General features: G+C 35.9%; 3 protein-coding genes across 3 annotated transcripts; 2 read left to right on the top strand and 1 right to left on the bottom strand.

The window, feature by feature from the left end:
• The first annotated feature begins 3724 nt into the window (after positions 1–3724).
• Positions 3725–4374, top strand: LOC120766325 (general odorant-binding protein 99b). The gene is made up of 2 exons (XM_040091749.1): positions 3725–3836; positions 3896–4374. Exons 1-2 carry the CDS (start codon positions 3795–3797, stop codon positions 4313–4315), a joined length of 462 nt encoding a protein of 153 aa, XP_039947683.1. The 5' UTR covers positions 3725–3794; the 3' UTR covers positions 4316–4374.
• A 6285-nt stretch (positions 4375–10659) lies between these two features.
• On the top strand, positions 10660–11369 carry LOC120766522 (general odorant-binding protein 99a-like). Its single transcript, XM_040092092.1, has 2 exons — positions 10660–10774; positions 10869–11369. Exons 1-2 carry the CDS (start codon positions 10709–10711, stop codon positions 11280–11282), a joined length of 480 nt encoding a protein of 159 aa, XP_039948026.1. The 5' UTR covers positions 10660–10708; the 3' UTR covers positions 11283–11369.
• An 18-nt stretch (positions 11370–11387) lies between these two features.
• On the bottom strand, positions 11388–14003 carry LOC120766521. Its single transcript, XM_040092090.1, has 2 exons — positions 13848–14003; positions 11388–11961 (listed from the first exon to the last, which is right to left on the bottom strand). Exons 1-2 carry the CDS (start codon positions 13905–13907, stop codon positions 11566–11568), a joined length of 456 nt encoding a protein of 151 aa, XP_039948024.1. The 5' UTR covers positions 13908–14003; the 3' UTR covers positions 11388–11565.
• Between the last annotated feature and the right edge of the window lie 8928 nt (positions 14004–22931).

Raw genomic sequence — 22931 nt, 5'->3', positions numbered from 1 at the left:
GATCAAAATTGACCCGGATTGATCCATTTAAACTGCGCACGCAAACTGAATCGGTAAAAATATTTTCCTAGATTAGTACAATCTCTTTATGTTCATGTGAGTCTACTTTATATCGAACATCAGCATTTGAGTGGCGCAAAACATTCAGTGAAGATCGTGAAATCATCAAAAATTTTCCCCATGCGAGTCGTCCATCTACCTCTGTTAATGACAGTATCATCGGAAAAGTTAAAAAAACTGCGCTTGACAATTGTCATATCGGCATAAGTTTTTCGGAAATTGAGTTAAAACGTTTTTAATCCTTGATAACTCAATCACACTCCTCCTCTTCTTAATTTTGCTATATTCTCTTCCATTTCATCCAAATATGATTTTTTTCTGCTTTCAAAAATTATATACCCTAGTCTATCAGCATTTATCAACTTATGAGTCAAGAAAGCTGACTAAATGCTGCCAACCAAAACAATGGAAATCCCTGATAATCTAAACAGTGTTAATTAATGGGCGTGGCATTATTATGAAGAGCGTGTAAATGGCGTTAAATCAATTCATGGTAAATTGCTCGCTCGCCCTTTTCCAACTCACGTTAACGCGATTATATGGATATAGTATATAGAATCTGTGCATTCCAAAAACAAAGCACAAATCAAAGCAAGATAAGTCAATTTCTGCTGCACAATTAGATATCTAGGCAAATTGTTTATTAATAATTGCTTAAATTATCTGTTAACTATTGGTTTTTGCATGTCAATTCCACTTGTGAATATGCGCCTCACTTAGCTTTATAATCGCTGGTCATTTGCTTAGCCATAACTCACTTGAGAGGATGAGCAGCGCCGAGTTGTTGTGGGAGTTGCGCGGCATGCCGGCGATAATTCAATTTTGGGGCTGGCTTATCACGTTCTTGACGCCAAGCTTATGCGATTAAAAATATTAGCTCCATGCAATTTGATTTCTCTAGTTGTGGAAAATTGGAAAGTAATTTATTTCATTTAATTTTATTGTTGACCATTCGGTATTTCCATAGATGCAGCTGCAAATTCGCTGCTTAATAAATTACATAGGCATTGTTGGTAATAAATCATTTAACTGGTCAAGTTTAATTGCTTTTGACTTGGCTTCGTAGTAAGAATAATTTTTGTTAAAATCACCTACTCACCGCTAGGTGGCTCTGCATCACAAGGTTTTGTTGTTCACTTTTGTTTATTACTCGGCTGTGCACAATTTATCGCATGCGACTTTTTGGCAGTGAAACTGAAACTGTTGTGCATCGGGCGATCAAACTGTTTTAGTTAACCCTTTCTATATGAAAGTTTTATACCAATGCCATATTAGGTACATACCATGTTAGATCATATATAGTCCAGTCATTTAAGCTTAAATTAGGTAAGAATCTACCTAAACCTAATCTGTGGTAGGTATACCCTACCATATGTAGGTTTTGAGACAACTATATAGCCTTCTTGAAATTACCTTGAAATTTGACTACTTGAGAGGAAACGAAGTACAGACAAATTACTATGAATAAATTTAAGTGTGGGGAGACCTCATAAGGGTTAAGGTATCTGTTCGTTTTGCTACTTTCAAATTCTTCGAACGTAAGCAGCTAAAGGGACAATATACAGATTTTTCCTTTACTGAATGCCTGAGAAATTTTGTGATAATATCTAGTGTAACAACCAAAAGTAATCGACATAGGGTTATACTTATAAATAGATTATAATAGTTTTATGCTTAAAAATTTGATAACGACTTGGTATGCGTATATTCTGAGGATTTTTGTTACCACCTATATAAAATGGAAATATAGAAAAGCAAACTTAAAATTGTAATTACCCATCTGAAGAACAACAAAGCGGCGAGGGCTGATGGATTGCCGGTCGAGCTATTCAAATACGGCGGCGAAGAAATGATGAGGAGCATTCATCAGCTTCTTTGTAGAAGATGGTCGAACGAAAACATGCCCGACGATTGGAATTTAAGTGTGCTCTGCTCAATCCACAAAAAGGGAGACCCCACAATCTGCGCCAACTACCGTAGTATAAGTCACCTCAACATCGCGTATTAGATTCTAACGAGGGTATTGTGTGAAAGGTTAAAGCCCATCGTCAACAAACTGATTGGACCTTATCAGTATGGCTTTAGGTCTGGAAAATCAACAACTGGACAGATATTCACCAAATCTTGGAAAATACCAGTGAAAAAAGGATCGAAACCATCACCTGTCCGTAGATTTCAAAGCTGCTTTTGACAGTACGAAAAGGAGCTGCCTTGTCTGAATTTGATATCCCCGCAACACTAATACGACTGTGTAAACTGACGTTGAGCAATATCAAAAGCTCCGTGAGTCAAGGCGGCTCCCTATCGTCCGACCTCTTTAATCTATCTATATTTGATATTGATATTATTGTCCTGAACAACCGCGCCGTTAGTCCTGATTTCCCTAGACTGGATAAGGAAGCGAAGCAAATAGGCCTGATGGTGAACGAGGACAATACAAAATTTCACCTGTCATTAAATAAAGAGCCCTTGCAGTCGTTGAATATCTTATATAGCTCATCGTTCCATCGACTGCGGTATTCGCCGTTGCCAATGCGCAAAGTACCATAAATCTTCCGCAAAACCTTTCTCTCGAAAACTCGTAACGTCGTTCCAACAGATGTTGTCGAATAATGGTTCCAACATAGACGAAATTATCTACGACTTCGAAGTTATGACTATCAGCAGTGACGTGTGAGCAAAGTCGCGAGACGACTGTTTGTTTAATGACAGGAGATATTTCGTCTTGCCTTTGTTCATTTCCATACGCAATTGCTTTACTTCCTTTTCCAGTCTAGAGAAAGCCATACCTTACCTTACCTTAGAACTTCGCGATGTAAGAAGTTTCTCTAAGTTTTCCCGCTTCATTACAGCAAAGAGTTAAAATCATTTTAATCGTGAGACCCATATTATCGACTGGACGAAGAAGTAAAGACTCGAGATGATAGTCGACGTGGTTACAATTTGTTGGTTACAATTCCATTTCATTTATCTTATTTAGAAGTAGAAAATAGTATTTCGGACAATCTCCTGATGTACTCTAAAGACCGTAAGTCCAACGAGTTCTACAAGGTATCATTTAAGGACTGTAATAAGGAACACTCCAAGAAACATTACCGAGAATTCCAGAAATATTAAGAAGACCTTAAAATAAATACGCTGACGAGTTCTGATTTCTGTTACAGTTATAAGCGCGTCCTTTACCTGAAAAGATGTCATACCAGAAGAACCACCCTGTATTTATAAAATATTCGGAAATCGCAGTCATTTCATTTTACTTTTGTTTTTGCAAACCAATAATACTTGCCTCTATCTCATCTCTGTGTTAAGTGCCTGCCAAGAAGATGAGGTCTGTGCAGTAAATATGAAACCCTAACGTATGTACATATATACCCGAGTTAGTTGCTTCGCTGCGAATATAATTTTCATAATTTGTAACTAAGTGAAATGGAAACTTAATGTATTTACCATAAATTATACCGATTGAGCTCAATAAAAAGCGGAAAGAAAAAGGGTAAGTCGGCGAAAAGGCGGTGCCAGCAGCATCTGGTACCAGATGCACTTTGCTTATATTCTCTTTATATAAATATAAGTATAGAGGTGTGCATTTACATTATCACTTTGGCCGAGAATTGCATTTGCCTCTTTTTCCTGTGGAGACCGCAAGCTATAAAAGCCGCGCACGAGCCGTCACCGCTCAACAGTCGCTCCAAATACTTCGCTCAACGCAGCTCGTCCAACAACATTAACTAAATATGAAATTCTGCTTAGCTCTGCTATCGCTGCTCATGGCTGTGGTTAGTAAGAATGCATATTTATTTTAACCAGTTCGATTATTTCCGGTTGTTGTTTCTAGGTCTTCGCCGTCGCAGATCATGCCGGTCACTCCGATTATGTGGTCAAAACCAATGAGGATTTGTTACGCTATCGCGATGAATGTGTCTCGAAGTTGAGTATTCCCTCGGATCTAGTGGCTAAATACAAGGAGTGGAGCTTTCCAGATGATGAGAAAACTCACTGTTATTTGAAGTGCGTTTTGGAGAAGTTCGAATTGTTCGATGCGGCAAAGGGCTTCGATGTGCACAAGATACACCACCAACTGGAGGGCGCTAACGCCGATCACTCAGACGCTACGCACGGAGCTATTGAGAACTGCGCAAAGGAAGCCTCTGAGGCTGGCGATGACGCATGCGTTCGGGCATATCGTGGCTTTAACTGTTTCCTTAAGAACAACATACAATTGGTGCAAGCTAGCGTCGAAAAAAGCAGCAAGTAGTGTTTTTAAATAAAAAAGGTGATTGGTTATTGTGCGAAAAATATATCTTTACTCGCAAATTATTTCTTTTACTTGTACACATACGTTTAAAGGGATGTAAAAACAAAACTTAGCTTCCAACATGTCATTACTCTCTTCTGGTCGCAATCGGTCGAGTATACCATAACTAGTTTTTTATGTTTTCTGGAACCTCTTCGTTCTCTTACCCTAATAAACTGATTCTTATTCCTATGGTTAATTTTCTAATGAAGCTGTATAGAAATATTTTAATAACCAGGCATTTGCTGTCAGAGGGGGTTCCTTTTGTCAGGAGGTCTCCATCCACATCAGCTTCAGATTCACTGATAGTGCCCTCAAGTGTAGTCAAAGAGTGTTTGACCTCCTTATCAGTAGCATCAAGCTATCTTGTCATCTAACGTGTTTGGGTGGCTGGTCACTGCGGAAACTACAAAACCAAGAAGCTTGCTGGGTGAGCACCTTCACTCCAATTTCATCATATTATTAACGAGCCGTTCCATTGGTGTCTTGTTGCGCTTTAGCATTGCATTTATTTACTTCCGCCTGGCATGTGCTGATCAACAACCAAAAGAGGTCCTACTTGCCCTTAGCAAGGTTCATCTCACTGCCATGGCAGGTGTTCTGATTGAACACCGATCAATAGGCTTGTATGAGGTGAGGTTGCGTATCTTGTCGGGCGCAAATTACTAATTCCTTCTCAATTGTCGAGCTATTGCTACATTGAAATCGCAACATCTCTGTAGTTTCATTTTGGGCAAACCTGACGAAGAAGTTTAACAAATTGGTGGTAAGCCCAAAACGATTTTTAGACCTATAAGGGTCTAGTGATCCATACTGTGGAACTATAAAGGACCAACGTCCGCAGCTGCTTAAGCAGGATACTGAGTTACCTTTGTAGCGAAGAATACTCCTACGACTTCACCTAATCATGTGGTGATTCATACCTGTATGTATGTATATCATAGAATCGGTCAATAAATTATTTGTATAACAACCGCTTACTTAATATTTTGCTTTCACTTTGGTGTGTGACTTTATACTGAAATATAATGAAAATGTAAACAAAATTAAGTTGCATTCTAGAAATGTATATATACTTGTATATATATGTATATATGTAAATATAATTGTTCATAATTACAAGTACAAATCGGTAATATTCTCGTTCCGTATGTCTATAAATATAGACATATACATATCTTTATATTTATAAATCTGTATGTATTTACATTGTGACAAAAAACCACCCGTAAATTATAATTTAATCTCCCTGGGTAAATGATATTTCAAAAAAATGTATTTTGCTAAGTTAGTAGCACTGTCCTTAATTAGTTACTATGCCAAATATCAATGCGATCTGTCAAAGGGTTTGTTTACAGCAGCTGCTTAAGTCGGTACACCACAGTAGTGCGTTTCGATTTTTACAATGAATAAAAATCGAACATAGAATTTGCCTCAAATTTTGTATTTCTAATCAAATTCGTGTGCGTAATCGTTGTGAATGTTGGAAAAACTTACGGTTGTTCAGTTTTATCAAAAACACAAGCCTACGAGTGGTACAAAGCCTTCAGAGAAGATCGAGAGATCGTTGGCGACATGCCTCGTGCTGGACGACCTTCGACATCTTCAACTGACGAAAATATTAAAACAGTGAAAAGCATCAACCAAGTGTTAGATTGCCATCTCTCTAGTGTTGGACATCACTCGCGAGTCCCTTCGAATAATTATGATGGATTTTTTGGATATGAAACACGTTCTTGCTCGACCCGTCCCGATAATGCTGAATTTTTTTCAAAAAGAGTGCCGTAAACAGATCTCTGTATATCCAAATGCTTGATCGTGCGAATTCCGATCCAACGTCCATGGAGAGCCTTAAACTGCCGACAAGACATGGGTTTATGAGTTTGGCATACAAACAATCAACAATCATCAGAATGAAGGGGAATTAAGCTGAAATCAAATAGACCACGAAAAGCCCCTCACGAATCAAGGAGATGTTTATTGTTTTCTTTCGATATTCGTGGTTTGGTGCATCATGAACTTATTCCAGAGGGACAGACGGGTCAATATGGAGTTCTATTTTGCCGTATTGAGGCATTTGCGTAAGAACATTCGTCGAAAAGTTCCGGAATTCTGGAAGAACAGTTCATGGATTTTACACGATGATATTGCACCATCGCATCAAGCCACGATTGTGACTGAATTTAAAACCAAAAACGCAATGTATACCATTAATTAAATACTGTATTCACCAGATTTGGCTCCGCGTGATTTTTTTCCCAAATTGAAATTGTCGCTCCGTGGAGCCCGGACTCAGTCGATCAAAGAGATGAAACAAATTTCGCTTAAGGAGCAGAATGTCATCCCAAAAAGTGCTTATGAAAAATGTTTCGAAGACTGTAAAAATGGTTGGCATCGGTATATTACATCTGGTGGTCATTACTTTAAAGACGACAAAACAATATTGATGAATAATTAAATATTTAGCGTTTTTTTACACTTTTCGGGTACTTTTTTGTCACAATATAAATGCGCATACACACATTCATATAACATATGGGAGCGTCAATCAGTTGCATAACTATAAGGGTAACATTAAAAACAAGTAAACAGTTATTAATAAAAAATGTGTTCTTTTCTTTAAGATCGTGGACCTTAGCATTTTGGCGAACCCGAACATGTCGCTATTATCCATATTAGAAAAATCGGAGAACGAGATTTCTTTGCAATTTCATGAAATTCATTTAACGCACGACCCACTGTTTTTTCGGCTTATAAGACAAATGCTGTTCAGTGTAATAACAAAATTAACCACTTAAGTACAGTTAGTAAAATAGATTGACGTAACTAATATGACACTGAACTTATATCTGCCATTACAGCAATATTTCTCGAAAGCTTCAGGGTAATATTTCAAGCTTAAAAAACACGATGGAAAACTGTTTATGCATATCCCTTTTTCTCCTTTTCATCGATATGTTTTAATCTCTTCGAAGTGTCATTTAGCTGCAGTGTAGCTTGATTTGAGGTTGGAGTCATGTGTAGAAGTTCACGAAAGTAAGGAAAGTTCTCTGATCACCATTCACTTGAGAGTGGCCAGAAACGATTCTTTTACACATGGCTCAAGCAGCTCACTACTTCCGGTCTTTAACCAAATATCCTTTGGGTAGCTTAAGAACATCAGTTTGAAGGCGAGCGAAAGTGAGAAGGCGAAACATCCCTTGCACAGGGTTATACGCTAGGCTTGGGACCCGCACACACCCCCAATGAAAATTAGCAATCAGCCTGCTGTTGTTAACTCGGCTATAATCGCGTAAGCGGTGTCTACGCCAGTAAAGAAGAAGAAGAAGTTTGATTTGAGACATCTAAACTGTGTGCTTCATTCCAGCTAAAGGTTTTTAACTGTTTTAATCTATCGATTATTTTTTTCTGTTTTGCTCTGAACAAATTATTTCTTATCGAACAACTAAAAACTCTATCAAATAAAATCATTGGTATTTAACGCTTGCCAATTTTTGCTTTTATTGCCATATCCTTGCTAAATCCCCACCGTATTTTTGGTACGCCCTAATGAACATGTTCGTAGGTCATGCCTACTGAAGCAAGTGCTCGCATATGTTCATTTGTACTCGTATTTACGTATGTGTATAAAATTCAATACAAAATATAAAAATTAGTTACGAGATAAGGTCAGTTATGACCTAATATACCTATATATACAAGTATATATATATATGTAAATGTACATACGTATATATGAATCGATATAAGTATATACATATGTAATAAGCAAACAAATAATCTCATAGCCTCAGTAGCTCTGAGGCACTATTTTAATTACCAGTTTTGTTACTTCTAATTATTCTAAGAAATGTGGCAATAAATAAATTTAGTACTTATCTGATGTGCATATTAAGTAATGGGAAAAGCACCGGTATATGTAACAAGCTGCAATGCGGCTCAGCGCCGTTGATAATTAGAAGAAAATATAAAAACAATGAGTTATTTCGATGGAGTTCAGCTTCACGAAAGCTTTGAAAGTTAAATTCTGACTTATTCATATGTATATAATTTGTACCATTTATATCTACCAATAAATGATTTCTACTACTTTTAGAAACAATTATTATTCTGACCGGCAAAACGTTGTTAAAAAATAATTAATGATATATTTATAGATGGTATTAACGTTAGGTTACTTTGTAATTAATTTAAAGCTTGATTTTAAGTGCTTTGTTTGGATCGAATTATAAACTATAGGTTTGTGCATTTGTTCACGCTTCAAAAATTATTTAAATTTATTCAGTTGAATTATCTAAAACAGTACCGGTGTTTTTATGAATTCTAGCAATTATCTTATTTGAAAGATAGCAATCTTTGAGGCTAAATTAAATATGAATTTTTGGTTGAAGTTCTCTATGTATTGACAAAGCAAGCAGTAGAAACAAGGAATAGTTGATACAAAGTAGAGCTGGAAAAAATATGTCGATATACAATTATCGATAATTTTAGTAATATCTAAATATTTTATTCTGCAAACATTGGCAATCCCGAGCCAAAATCGCCAAAAGGTCTGTATCAAATAGTGAAAACGTTATACATATTGAGGGGGGCGCCTGCTTTAGAGCCTTCAAAAAATCGATTTTTTTTAGATTTTTTTGGGAGTGAAAGAAATAATTGATTAAAGCGAAATTTTTAGGGTTTATAGTTATATATTTAAACATCATTTACAAATTTTTTGGATACGAAATCTTTGATATTCTGCCTTTGGGAAGCAATTGCTCGATGCATCTCGCATGTGCATTTCTCGGACGGCGGACAGGATGCAGGTCCCAATTTAAGTATATCGGAAACACAAAATTCAAAGAGATTCATATTTTTTAATAATTTATCTTCTATATAAACTAAAAAATTTCAAAAAAAAGTGTTAAATTTGACATTTTTTTTTAAATTGAAAAAATGGTTTTTGACCAAAAAAAATTTACTTTATGTTGTTTAAAAATATGTTCTAACTTGACTTTTCCCCCTCGGAAAAAAAATGCGCCCACTTTGGCAGGATTTTAGTTAAAACCTTAACTTACAGCTTGGACGAAGAAAAAAAACTAATAATTGGATTTCAAGCAGACATTTTTCCAAAAAAAAAATGAAAATTTCAGTAAAATTTTTCGACATTTTTTTCAAATAGTTATAACTGAATATAAATCCTTCGTCCAAGACTTTCAGAATTGTATATCAAAGATCTGTGTAAAAGTTCATGAATGTCGGTTGAGTAGTTCTCGAGATATTTTACCAACCGACTTCAAAAACACAGTTTCGAGAAAAACGCGTTTAAAGACGGCGCATTTAGCCTGGTCAGCCTCGAGATCAACTTTAAAATTTAAGACAATATTTTAGAGGTGTAGACAATAGAAAAATCGATTTTTTGAAACTCGTAAACCCATGTAACCATTTAGGAAACACTCTTGCTTTGGTTAGATCGCGCGTTGGCCTGCCTTTCTATGCAGGAGTTTAAGATCACAATTTTCAATTTCAGGCAGCAAATACGACGACGATGACGGCGATTACGTTCAAAATGTTGCCTGATTTTTGAAGAAATATGAACCGATGATTCCGACGGCCCACATGCCATACTCTAACCGCTATGTTTTCAGGATGAAATGGCAGTTCTTGAATCTCTTAAGGTTGCTTTTTGTACCAAATGTGATAAATTTCGCTAAACAAACTTTGGCAGGAAAACTTCGGATCTTCTTGGAACGAAGCGATGCCGCTTGGGAAGGTATCACTGTATGCTTTCAAATTAAGATCTCAACGTAAAATAGGCCTAGACGTTCCATACATCAGTCCGACTTGCTGCGAACGGCACCAAATCGACTCTCCACGGTCTCGGTAACGGATTCACCGATATCGAACCACCATACAAACTGAACGACAAAATCCAGTTCTTGTATGGAAACTTCTGAAATGAAAATGTATAAATAAGAAATACATAAATGTGACAACCACATTTTGAAGGAAAATTGTTGGGTTTATAAACAGATAATTTAGAACTCAGAAAAGAAAAATCTTATCTGTGTTTTCGAAGCTCTCATTTTCGCATAGCAACTCAACTTATTATGTAGGAAGTACAAGATTAACCCTTGAGCCGATGATAGTAAATCCCTTATTAATATTTCTTGTTCCCTACACACAAAACCAAATCTCGAGCGGAATTCAGTTTTATTTTTAGCTAGCGATTAAGTGATACGCCTTTGCTTCGTGTGAACTGCACTCGCTCATCCATATTTACATACAGACAGCATGCACTGTTTATGGTTTTGACATCCAACGGCTCCAGCGGTGACTTTACACTTCTCAGTTGCAATCTGAACTTGGACAATGCCACAAGCAATGAAGTGCACAGCGTTCGTTTTCATTATTCTCTTTGCTGCATTATTCGCGCACGTAAGTAGTCACATAATCGCACCGCAACAATTTAATTTAATTGCAATGTTTACCGTCTGTCTTTTTTGTGCGATCGCCAATGTTTGTGTGACAGATCAACGCCGATTACGAGGAGAAGACGGAGGATGATTTCTTAAGCGCCGGCGAGCGTTGTTTCCAGCGTGAGCGTTTGGCCGCCTCCTATCAGCGTCGCTTCGACAACTTTGATTATCCGGACGAGGAGCCGGTCCAGCGTTATGTGCACTGCATTTGGACAGAGTTGAAATTGTGGAATGATCGCACCGGTTTCAACGTCGAACATATAGCGGCCCTTTATCGCGATAAGGCGAATACGGAAGTGTTGGTGCCGATATTGAGCGATTGCAATCGGAATGCACAGAATGAGCCGACCCTCAAGTGGTGTTACAGGGCCTTCAAGTGTGTGCTAAACAGTCGGGTGGGTCAGTGGTTCAAGGAGGATGTCGGTCGCAAATTGGAAGAGCGGCGTGTGGGAAATCATGTCGCTTGAATTGCTTCGCACACACATACATATATACATACTTACGTTTGTTGTTTATTTGCTGATAAGCAAGCACATCTGTTTGTGTAAAAATAAAACATTTGTTGTTTGTGGTATAGTTATATGCACATACATTTATTAAAAATCAATTTCGAAAATCAGTGAACTGTAATAAATATGATTTTAATCGTAAGAAAATCTATAATACATGAAAGTATGTATGTAAACATGTAATATCAGCAAATATATATGTACATATGTATACCATATACGAACATAAATTTGGTTTCTCTCATAATTTCGCTCTCACTACGTACTCTCGCAGCCAAATACCCATTCGTCCTGCTGTCGCACAACGATACGCCTCGTAAGCCCATAAATCCAAATCCGTTTGCTGATGTTTTTGATTACAGTAGTCCACTACGGTCATCACTTCGTTCTCATTGTGCTCTTTAATGAAGAATTTCGCCACGCGCTTGGCTTGGTAGCCACTGCCATCGGTCCATAAACCCATGTTACTAGCTATGCAGCGTATGTAGGCGGCGGCTTTTCGTTCGGCACTCTGGTACTCCTTGTCCATTGACGTGGGCGTAGAGCTGTTTTCAACACAAAATCCGTGCGCTTTGTAAAGTCTTCGAGAAGCTTCCTCGTGTTCGGAAATCGGTACTGCTTTTACGGGCGTGAGCAGCTGTGATGATGAAAAACAAATTTATTATCTTGGAATTTTATCTACAACTGTATATTTAGATTTGACTTTTAATAGAGAGGGGTTACTATTATAATCAATCCTCAAAGTATTTTGATCAATTCAGAAAGCTCCTACAGTGATGCAGTTTTCGTCATCTCTGCTATTGGGAAGATTGGACACCGTAATCCACGTTATAATCAACACATTATTAAATCTTTCGAGAGCGTCTGAGAGACACTTATACAAGGGTTCCGTTGATAAGATCAAACACTTTAGGGTGAAACTTCGTTAACACACGTTTTTTACGGAAAGCATACGACCATAGGTACCAACTGAGTTAGTTAAGTATTCGTTAGCTTCGTTTTTGCTAACTGGACAATAGTTTTTGAACACTCATATATTGTAGCAGCTCGAAAAACAGTTATCTTCTGGTTTTTACTGTAACTATTGTATTTTTTTTTGTTTTAGCTCGTACTATTTTTATTAAAGCCATTATTTCATATTATTTTTCATTTCTTTGTTCGAATATGACTACTTGAGTCCCTCAAGAACAACATTTGAACACTATATAGGGGCAGAAAAGCTTATGGACTAATAATCAGAGAACGTTTTTGAATGAAAATATGACTTCATCGTACGACATAATATCCATCTATCAGGAAGCAATGTTTCAGCAGAAAACGAAGTTCACCTTTTTCCATTGTAAAAAAACAGTAATGGTAGCATCACTTTGAAACTTTGGGTGAAACGTTGACACCACTCTAGTAGTCTAGCGCGCATCCTAAGAGACGTTGTGCAGTGCGCACTTTATCTATATTTGCTGTAAAGCAGTGTATCGAAGAAGGCCCGAATAAATCCATCCGCCATCGCACGCAACAATTAGAGCTGGGCCCATCCGCCTTACACAATATTTTGCGGAAGAATCTTAGTTTTCGGGCATTCAATATTCAAATTGTACTAGAACTGAAGTCGGCCGACCATCAAACGCCTCACACGTTCGATGAATTGGCCTAACACCAGATGTACGTTTTTACTAGAAAATTTTGTATAACGATGAAGCTCGCTTTTGGTTGAATGGAGATGTTAATAAACTAAACTGTTGCATTTTGAACGAAGATAGCTCTTAACTACATCCTCAAAATGTCGCCATTGGACTATATTTCTTCAACAATGAAACAGGCAATAATGTTACAGTGAATAGTGAATGGGTTTTAGAGCCATATTAATTACTTTTTCATCCATGAAATAGAGGATTTTGATCTGGTACCCCAATCTGTCAACCATCGCGTTTACAGCAGCTTCCTAAGTCGGTACACCTCAGTGGTGCGTTTTGATTTTTACAATGGATAAAAATATTGAACAAGGAATTTGTCTCAAATTTTGTATTTCTAACCAAATTTTGTGTGTGGAATCGTTGTGAATGTTGCAAAAGCTTACGGTTATTCAGTTTTATCAAAAACAGAAGTCTATGATAAAGCTGAATTTTTGTACAAAAATAGTACCGTAAACAGGTTTTTTTGGACATGCTTGATCAGGCGAATTCCGATCCCACATTCATGGAGAACATTATAACTGCCCGTGAGAATGGGTTTACGAGTTTGACATGCAGACAGTCAACAATCATCGGAATGAGGGAAATTAAGTCGAAACCAAAAAAACTACGACAAAGGCGTTCAAAAATCAGGGTGATGCTCATTGTTTTTTTGGATTACTGTGAAGGTGACAAAATAAATATTGATAAATAATTAAATATTTTGAGTTTTATTTTATAATTTTATAGCACTTTTTTCTCACAATGCATGTACATATATATTTACACATTTTTGTTTTGTTATATTTAATAACGTTAATTTATTTAATTATTCACAAATAATTTAAATGCTTACACTGATTTGAGCACAAAACACAATTGTTAGCGGTATTATTAGAAATCTCGGTATTAACATATTTTGGCAATTTATGTATATAATTTCCTTTAAAAACTTAAAAAAAAAATTTTACGCGCGTTTACTTTATATTCGCTGTACCGTTTTATTTTCCACGCATTTGACTCACGACTATTTCGAACAAAACAAATTGCATGTGCTTTTATAGTTAGGTCAACTTTGTTGTTATTACTCAATTACATACATATGTACTCTACATACATATATACATAAAATATGTGTGCATATAAGGTATCTGATTTAGAATAAGTATGTCTGGTTGAAGTTTTTATAGGCAAAAATTGCCACATAAAAATTATAAAAAAAGCCGCGGCAAAAAACCTGGTCGACGCTGACATAATAGCAACACATACCCAGATACATATGCGCATACATACATACATATGTATGTATATGCGAGTAAGTATGCACCATTAACCTAGAATTCAATGGTACCGGCTTTGACAAACTCGTAGTCAGACATGAAGTCTACCATAGAGGTATATTTGTATGTGTTTTTATAAAATATAAACTCTCTATACATATATACATACATACATATGTATTTGCACCCATTAAGCAATGGAAAATAGTTCTTTAAACTTTGAAAAACTTCACTCTGCTTCAATTATATTTACTTAATTTTTTGGGAACCTATAGTACCCAAGTTGACTTAGAACTTAGAACTTTTACCGGGATTTTTATTTATTTTTTTTGAAATCGAGAATGAATATAGCTGCCGTATAAATAATGAAAGATCTGTTGAAAAGGCTATAACTCTCCAGTCCAACTATTTTTTGAAAGCATTATGGAGACTTGAGTATTACGGTTGCCCCCGAATTCAGGGCAACTGTAATTTGACTCAAACCAAAATGTTTGCTGAACACATAAAATTATATTATAGAAATACTACAATAATAAGTCAAATTTCACAACCAATCGAAATCCACCAAAAGCTGTTCAACCGCATAGGTACTGAATATGTGGACCCCAGTATCCATAGTTGACTTTTGACCAAAAATATCGGTCAATGTAAGGGATATACAATTGAAATTCAGAGAAAATCTTTTCCGGATAATGATATCTCTGTGTATTAAAAGTGTGTTGAATCAGGTCAATATTTCCTGAGCCCCCGTATATCTATTATAAAGATTTTCGAACTTTCGGGTGGCTTTATACCGCATTTATCGGCCAATTTCAATGAAAACAAGAAAAAACGTTAACTTCGTTTGCACCGAAGCTAAATACCCTTCACAGGTGCATTTCTGTTAGTAATTATGTGTTCAGTTTGTATGGAAGCTATGTATATGCTATAGTTAACCAATCTGATCAATTTCTTCGGAGATTACATTGTTGCTTTAGAAAATAATATATACCAAATTTCGTGAATATATCTTATCAAATGTAAAAGTTTTCCATACAAGCATTTGATTCCGATCGTTCAGTTTGTATGGCAGCTATGTATATGTTACAGTGGTCCGATATCGGCCGTTCCTACAAATGAGCAGCTTCTTGAAGAGAAAATGACGTTTGCAAAATTTCAAAACGATATCTTAAAAACTGAGGGACTAGTTCGTATATATACAGACAGACAGACGGACAGACAGACGGACATGACTAAATCGACTCACCTCGACATACTGATCATTTATATATGTATATACTTTATAGGGTCTCCGACGATTTCTTCTGGGTGTTACAAACTTCGTGACAAACTTAAGAAACCCTGTTCAGGGTATAATTACAGAACATGTTTTTTTCATAACAGTGTATCTTTGTGCCTAAAATATATACAATTTGACATATCCCTCATATAACTAATATCAGGATTTTCGGTTCACTTTACTCATACTTTACTATTGGTGATTGTATGTGAGGTACTTCATGAAACCCTGGGAACATGGTTTTTGATATATGGCATGTTAATATTATTATTGGATAGAATAGATAAAATCCGTTGCATACCTCCCCAGCTCCCATATACTACTACATATAGTGATTTTCATTTTTCTAACAAATCTTATATCGAATATGTTGGTCAGTGGACGAGTTCTATATATGTATGTATATAAGTAGGTATGTATATAATATATAAAATTACTTGGATTCCGGTTTCCCTGGCTTTGATTCGTGCAAGTTACAAAAATCGCTTCGGTTGCACCCGAACTTAACTCTTCCTTACTTGTTTCTTTTTAGACGTAATATATTTTTGATTTATCTGCATAGTTAGAAGTACTCTTTCTATTTAGACTAGTGGAGAGCCTTTAATTATGGTACTATAACAAAAGAAAGGAATTTATAGTAGTTAGAAATGCGTCGAAAAGGAGAGAAGAAATAACAAATATTGAAAAAATTATAATTTATGGGTTATCTGATATCGGGAAAAGGAAGGAGGGGGCATGATTGAATTTTAAGGGTTAAAAAGTTTATATTGATTTTCGGCAATGCTACTAGTTCTATAAAAAAAGTTATATGACAATATTATAAATAATAAAAATATTCAATTTAGAAATTGAAAAGAAAAACTATGATTATTACAATTACTTTTTTAATGGTTATACAATTATGAACTCAATAATTGCACAGAACATTTTATTAATTTTATTAGACCAAAGAGCTGCTGGTGTAAATATGAGTATCAACTGTAAAACGAATTAAACTGGAAAGAATATTTATCGCTTCATTACCCATGGCAACGCACAAATCGTATAGCTCAATCCAAAATACATAGATACATACGTACATACATTGTGATAGAAAAAATAAATATTTTCATATTGTTATTCTGGTATAACAATCATGAGATATTTTGAAATCTAAAAAAATTCAAATAATTATGTACATATGTATGTACTTATAGTACGCACATACTAAGCATACTACATACTCGTATATATGTTTGTAAGCAAGTACATATAATTGCCGTAAGTAAACGTATATAATTAAGTCTCGCTATTATAAATGTACATAAGTCATTAAGATCTAGCTTTAAATGGGTTTGTGATGATCTAATTGCGTCTTTGTATAAAATATCCAAATATGTTATCAAAATTTGATGTTTAATTACTGAAATATTCCAACAAAATTTCATCTTCAAGGTTTTCAAAGTCTACTCATTGTAGCAAATTGTATAAAGTGGTTTGTGGAAATTGTTAAGGCTTTGCAATATTAGATTGCTATTTACTTGTCCTCGTCTACTAAGAGGCTACATAGAAAAGATTGAATACGAATTTCTTATAAACATGTAACTTTTTACCTAATTTGGGTATGTTGTGGCTGAGCTAAGATGTTGATCAATTTCATATTATATGTATGTATGTACTTACTAAAATATCGGGATCGGGGTAATTCATGAAAATTCGAATTAATGTGTGTTTGACAACTGTTTGCATCCGACGCGAACAGGCTGTCCGGCGGTCGGCCAGGTCACACCTAAAACATTAACTAAAATTGTTAAGTCGATCCACAAGAGTTTGTTGAGTCTATTGCCATCTCTTAGATGTTCACAAGAAAAAACTACGCAGTCGTGGGCCCATCGGAAAAACGAAATTTCCAGCAATTTGTTAAGGGGGTATTCTGGTTTAGAAGCCCGAATTTTAGGTATTTTTTTGACACGATAAAAAAAATCAAAAATTATTTTGACTATTCATTTTCTACATGCTTTTTATTGATATTCTAAGAATATAAAACATAAATAATATAAGAAAAAAAGTTAAATAAAAAAAAACTGCTCGAAGTAGAGGCTGATGAAACAATGGCTTGTCTTGGTGTGCAGGATATAAATCCTTTCCGTGGCCTAAAATGAAAATTGATGTGAAATCCGTGAAGAGTAAAAATGTAGTTCACAACTAATCACACTACGAAACGTTTTTGAAAAAAATTTTGTTTTTTACAAAATGGTGGAGATTTGAAAAAAAAGTTTCGTATTTTTCCTGTATTTTTGTGGTTCGGATTTAAAAAAAAAAAAAAAATCGTTCGACAGCTCTTCGTAGTGCGATACTATAATGTATAAGAAAGCTCTGCGTAAAATTTCATATGAATCGGTGGAGTAGAACTTGAGATATCATGCACACCGTTTCTAGAAAAGTAGTTATGAGAAAAACGCGCATAAAGTTTGAGAACTAGTCGCGCGCAGTCGGAGTCGGAGTCACAAAATGAGCTGTAACTCGAAAAATAATTTGAATTTCGAAAAATCCTCTTAGGGACATTTTCTTGAAAGGTTATACTATAAAAATATGCCAAAAAAATCGATCTTTTCGAATTTCTAAACCAGAATACCCCCTTAAATGGAAAAAATCGTCAGACATACACATCAAATTTGAGTGTAAATGCCAATATAAAGAGAAAATCTCAAAAATAAAATGACTGGTTGTGATATAGACAACTAAATGAATCTAATGATATATGATGTCCTTCGGAGAAGATAGGCTAGAAATATGCGCACCATTTTGATTATAAATTCTCTGAGAATTTCTAAGACAGCTATGAATATGTGCCCACCACCAGAAATAAAATATATTTTATACATAACTCATCAAACGAACAATAAATAATATTGATTCAATCTATTCTGTATGAAAAATTCGAGTACTTTTTGCTTGTATAATTTTTCCACAAAAAGGGTATATATAAAATATATAAGTATAATAGTATAAACGTGTATATATTTATTGTAGCTACATCACATACATATGTGTGTATATACGTATGCAATATTTGTGGAAAAAATCACAGAATCAATGAACGATTCCATTTGAAGTGTTGATTCTCTCCAGCTGATTGATGATGTTTTTAATTTTCTCTTCTATCCTTTGCTTTTCATTTCAACAAATTGAAGAGTGTAAAGAAAGCGAAGAAATTAAGTTGGAAAAATAATTGAATTGCAGGTTGTATTGAGTGGCAAGAACACACTTGCGCTGGAAAAACTTATGCAGAGGTAAAAATAAGGTATACTATATGTATGTATATATTAGGGTGTGCGTTATTTCCTAAGTTGGTTTGTATTTTGGAAACGCCCGCCAGAGTTTCAGTGTTTGCTTTAAATAAATATTCAACTTAACAGTGAATAAAGAGTGAATTTTACTTCTTCCGCATATTTTAGAAGCAATTTGTTGATCCTTTGCAATAAAATATTTATCTCTAATGCAAATTAACCTACAACTTTGAAAAAAAATGTTTCTCTTCAAACAAGGTTTAATAACTTTTTTCATAAGAATGCTACTGTAAAAATTATAAGCAGTTAAAGTTATGAATATGTACTGAACATTCAGGCCTTATAAATTGTGCGTTGCTCATACGACATGACATACATATATGTACATGCTCAGTTACTGAAGCCTGAGTCTGAGTGCATTTGATATACATACATATAACTTTAATGGCGTGTGACTTTTGAAGAAGTAAATTTATGGAAAAAATCACTAAATCCTTTTTGTATTAGAATATATTAGTGCGCATAAGTTCCTTCAGTTTGTCAGTAGTTAGATCCAGCAGTTAATGATAATCGATTTTGCTTTATCCACAGCGTGATAACCTAGCCATTTGAAAAAGAAAATGTATATCCAAATTAGTGACTTTGTTGACGTGTCAAATACTTTCAGTTGTACGAATATGATCAATTTTTTGCTAAATAATCGTTATTTACTTTCAGTCAATGAAATTGGTGACTTAAACACATTGGGTATTTGAAAAAGTTTACGAAGGTGCTATTCCAAGGCGTGCCGTGGCTGATTTCCTCGGTTCCTCGTTTTCGATAGCGTCCGCGTAAAGGAAGGCCAAAAACCTTCGAAAATGGTGAATTGCAGGCATTGGTCGATGAGGATCCGTGTCAAACGCAAGAAGCTTGCTTCAGCATTGGAAGTCTGCCATTTCAAAGAGACTATATGCGCTGGGTATGATTCAGAAACAAGTAGCTTGGGTCCCCTATGACCTCAATACCCAGAGAGGCACGAAAAAGTTATTCTGCGGAATGGCAAAGCCGTTAAAACCTATTTGGGAAGTCCTACTTCTCCCGCTATATTCCCCAGATATTGTACCGTCCGCTCTTTATTTATTCCTTTCGATGGCCAAAGGTCTGACGCAGAAACAATTTCACTCAAAAGGCGACACAGAAAAATTACTTAAAATTACAGCTTTACCGTAATGTTGTTCAAGCTTTGACGAAAAGATTGGAAAAAGTTGTCACTAGCGATGGGTAGTACTTCCAACAATTCATTTGTAACCATTTCCTTACAATAAAATTGTATTTTCTTTAAAAAAAATACAGTGAGAACTTGGCTGCACCTTACATCTTCTTTTTCCATCTTGAGACCCAGCATTAATTTTTGGATATTATTCGACCCAATAGGCCACGTGCAGTACGTAGTGAAGAAAATATAGCTGCCGTAGCTGAGAGTGTACACGAAGAAAGTGGAGAGTTGATTGGGCGTTTTTCGCAGCAACTCGGATGGATAAGGAACCAGTTGGCGCATTTTACCTCGAGATCTTAAATTCAAAGCGTACAAAATACAGCTTGTGCAAGAACTGAAGCCGCTCGACCTTCGAAATTTTGTTCAACGATGAGGCCCATTTCTTGCTCAATGGGTATGTAACAAGCAAAATTGCCGCATTTGGGATGAAGAGCAACCTGTAGAGATTCAAGAGCTGCCATATCATCCAGAAAAACCAACGAAGGTAACAGTCAATGGACACCGTTATCGCGCCATGGTAACTGACTATTTGATGCGTGATTTCGGCGACAAGGCGGCGCCACTTCACACACATTACATCAATCAATGGATTTATTGAGAAAACACTTCGGTGAGCAGATCATTTCACGTTTTTGGCCGGTCGATTGGCTACCAAGACCGTGTTATATCACACCGTTAGACTTTTTCCTGTGGGGATATATAAAGTCTAAAGTGTGTGCGGAAAATTCTGCTTGGATTTACTATTTGGAGGAAAAAATCATGAGTGTAATTCCCCAGTAGCCAGTCCAAATGCTCGAGCGAGTTATGGAAAATTGGACTCAACGCATGGACCATCTGAGATGTGGCCGCGGCCAATATTTGAATATATTTCATTAAATAAATGCAAAAGAATATTCTTTAAATGATAATAAACGTTCGCCATTAAATTTGAAGTTTAAGTGTTTTTATTTTCGTTGCATTTTATCAAAAACTAAGATTTCAGAGGGAGTTTTGAAAAAAATCAACTGAGAAATAACGAACACCCTAATCTCCATACATATATACGTATATATGAATATCTGTATATGTATTTGTGTGTTTCAACAATATTAAGAAAACTCTTGCGAAGCTAAAATTCATTTTGATATGACGTCAAAGTGTTTTTTATTTCTACTAATGGTGGAAGAACTCGAGCAGTCTCAATTGTGTTCATACACACACACACAAATACATACACACACCCACATGTGCAATTGCTTACTACTAAATCGTTGCAAAAGCTAAACGATTGTTGTTGTTGTTATTTCGTTTTTGTTTTTGTATTTTTCTGCTGCTTTTGTCGCAAGTGCGAACTTTGCATGCAACGAACACCCACCTGTACCCCTCTGAGCATCCGCTTTTGCCACGATTTGTAAATTCTAAAACACAAGGACTCGGCTCCTTTCAATCGGCGTGATTAGCTTTGTCAATTTGCCACCGTCAATGGCGTCAGTGCTGCGCAAGTGAAGCGTTACAATGCGCTCACAAACAAACAGCGAAACAATGGAGAAATTAATATGCCACCAAAGTGCATGCAAAATCCAAATATGCAACTGCGGTGCATGCAACAACAGCAACGAGCACCAAATGCAACTGCAAAGGGCTAAATGCTGCGATTGCGTCAAAGTGAATGGCGAAATGGCGCTCGCTTCACTTGTGATTTGAAAATATGTGACTTAATGACTTGACTTGACTCGCGCCTCCTTGATTTCTCATTTTTTCTTGTTTTGCTTTTGTTTCTGTTTGGCGTTTGTTGCAGTCTCTCGGCACAAGCTGCGGTTAACATTTACCGTTGCAAGGTTTAGTACAAGAATTTCCAATCAGTTTTCAAATTGTGCTCAATGAGCTGTTTAACGCCTTGAACAACACACTCGTGTAGGTGGGGTGCGCGGGTGTTAAGTGTTGGTAGTTAGCAGTGCACCAGACCAAAAATGCTCGCATTGTCCCATTATGCGATTTATGGTAACTTAGTGTGTTTAACTTTTGTTACACACTGTTAAATTAATTTGAATTTGTGTATTTGGAAGCCTAGCACGGAGTTTCTTGGTTGCAGTTTCCTGCAGAATTGTACTTTTAGTCAATCTCTGTCCCCTGATTTTTTATTAACTGACCTATGCAGGCTCGATAAGCTGTCAAGGAACTTTTCTCAAAACATATTAATAGCCACTTCGTTTAACACTATCAAACTCTCACTTTTGCACCTAATATAAAGAAAGGTTAACTGTTAATGTTAAATGTTAAAGATCAGTAGTCGTGCAAATGTCCTAAAGTAAATGTATTTTGTTTATTATGAGTTTATTTGACTTTATAATCTGAAGTATTAAGAAATTATAATGATCTACAAACAAAAAAAGAATGGTCTCAATAAGACCTATTTACCGACAGAAATGTTTTGCGTTCTTGTGGCTAACTTAATTCCAGATATCGCGTGAGTCGTGTCAACACCATCACCCATCTTAAGACCTAGCATTCATTATTGGATAATATTTGACTAAATATACCATGAGGAATCGATTCGGCACCGTTCACAGCAAACTCGGGCTGACATATGGAGCGAACTGGCGCATCTTACGTCGATATCTTAAATTGAAAGCGTACAAAACACAGCTTGTGCAAGAACTGAAGCCGCTCGACCTTCCCAAGCGACATCGCTTCGCTCTATGGGCTCTTGAAAAGTTCCAAGAATATTCGTCGTTTTCGAGCCAAATTTTGTTCAGCGATGAGATCCATTTCTGGCTCAATGAGTATGTAAACAAGCAAAATTGGCGTATTAGGAAGCAACCTGAAGTGATTCAAGAGTTGCCATTTTATCAAGAAAAAACCAACGGTTTTGTGTGGT

The sequence above is a fragment of the Bactrocera tryoni genome, chromosome 1, assembly GCF_016617805.1.
Source record: "Bactrocera tryoni isolate S06 chromosome 1, CSIRO_BtryS06_freeze2, whole genome shotgun sequence".
In the NCBI taxonomy this organism is placed as follows: domain Eukaryota; kingdom Metazoa; phylum Arthropoda; class Insecta; order Diptera; family Tephritidae; genus Bactrocera; species Bactrocera tryoni.
The sequence above is the reverse complement of the archived record's forward strand: the minus strand, read 5'-3'. Positions and strand labels throughout refer to the sequence as shown.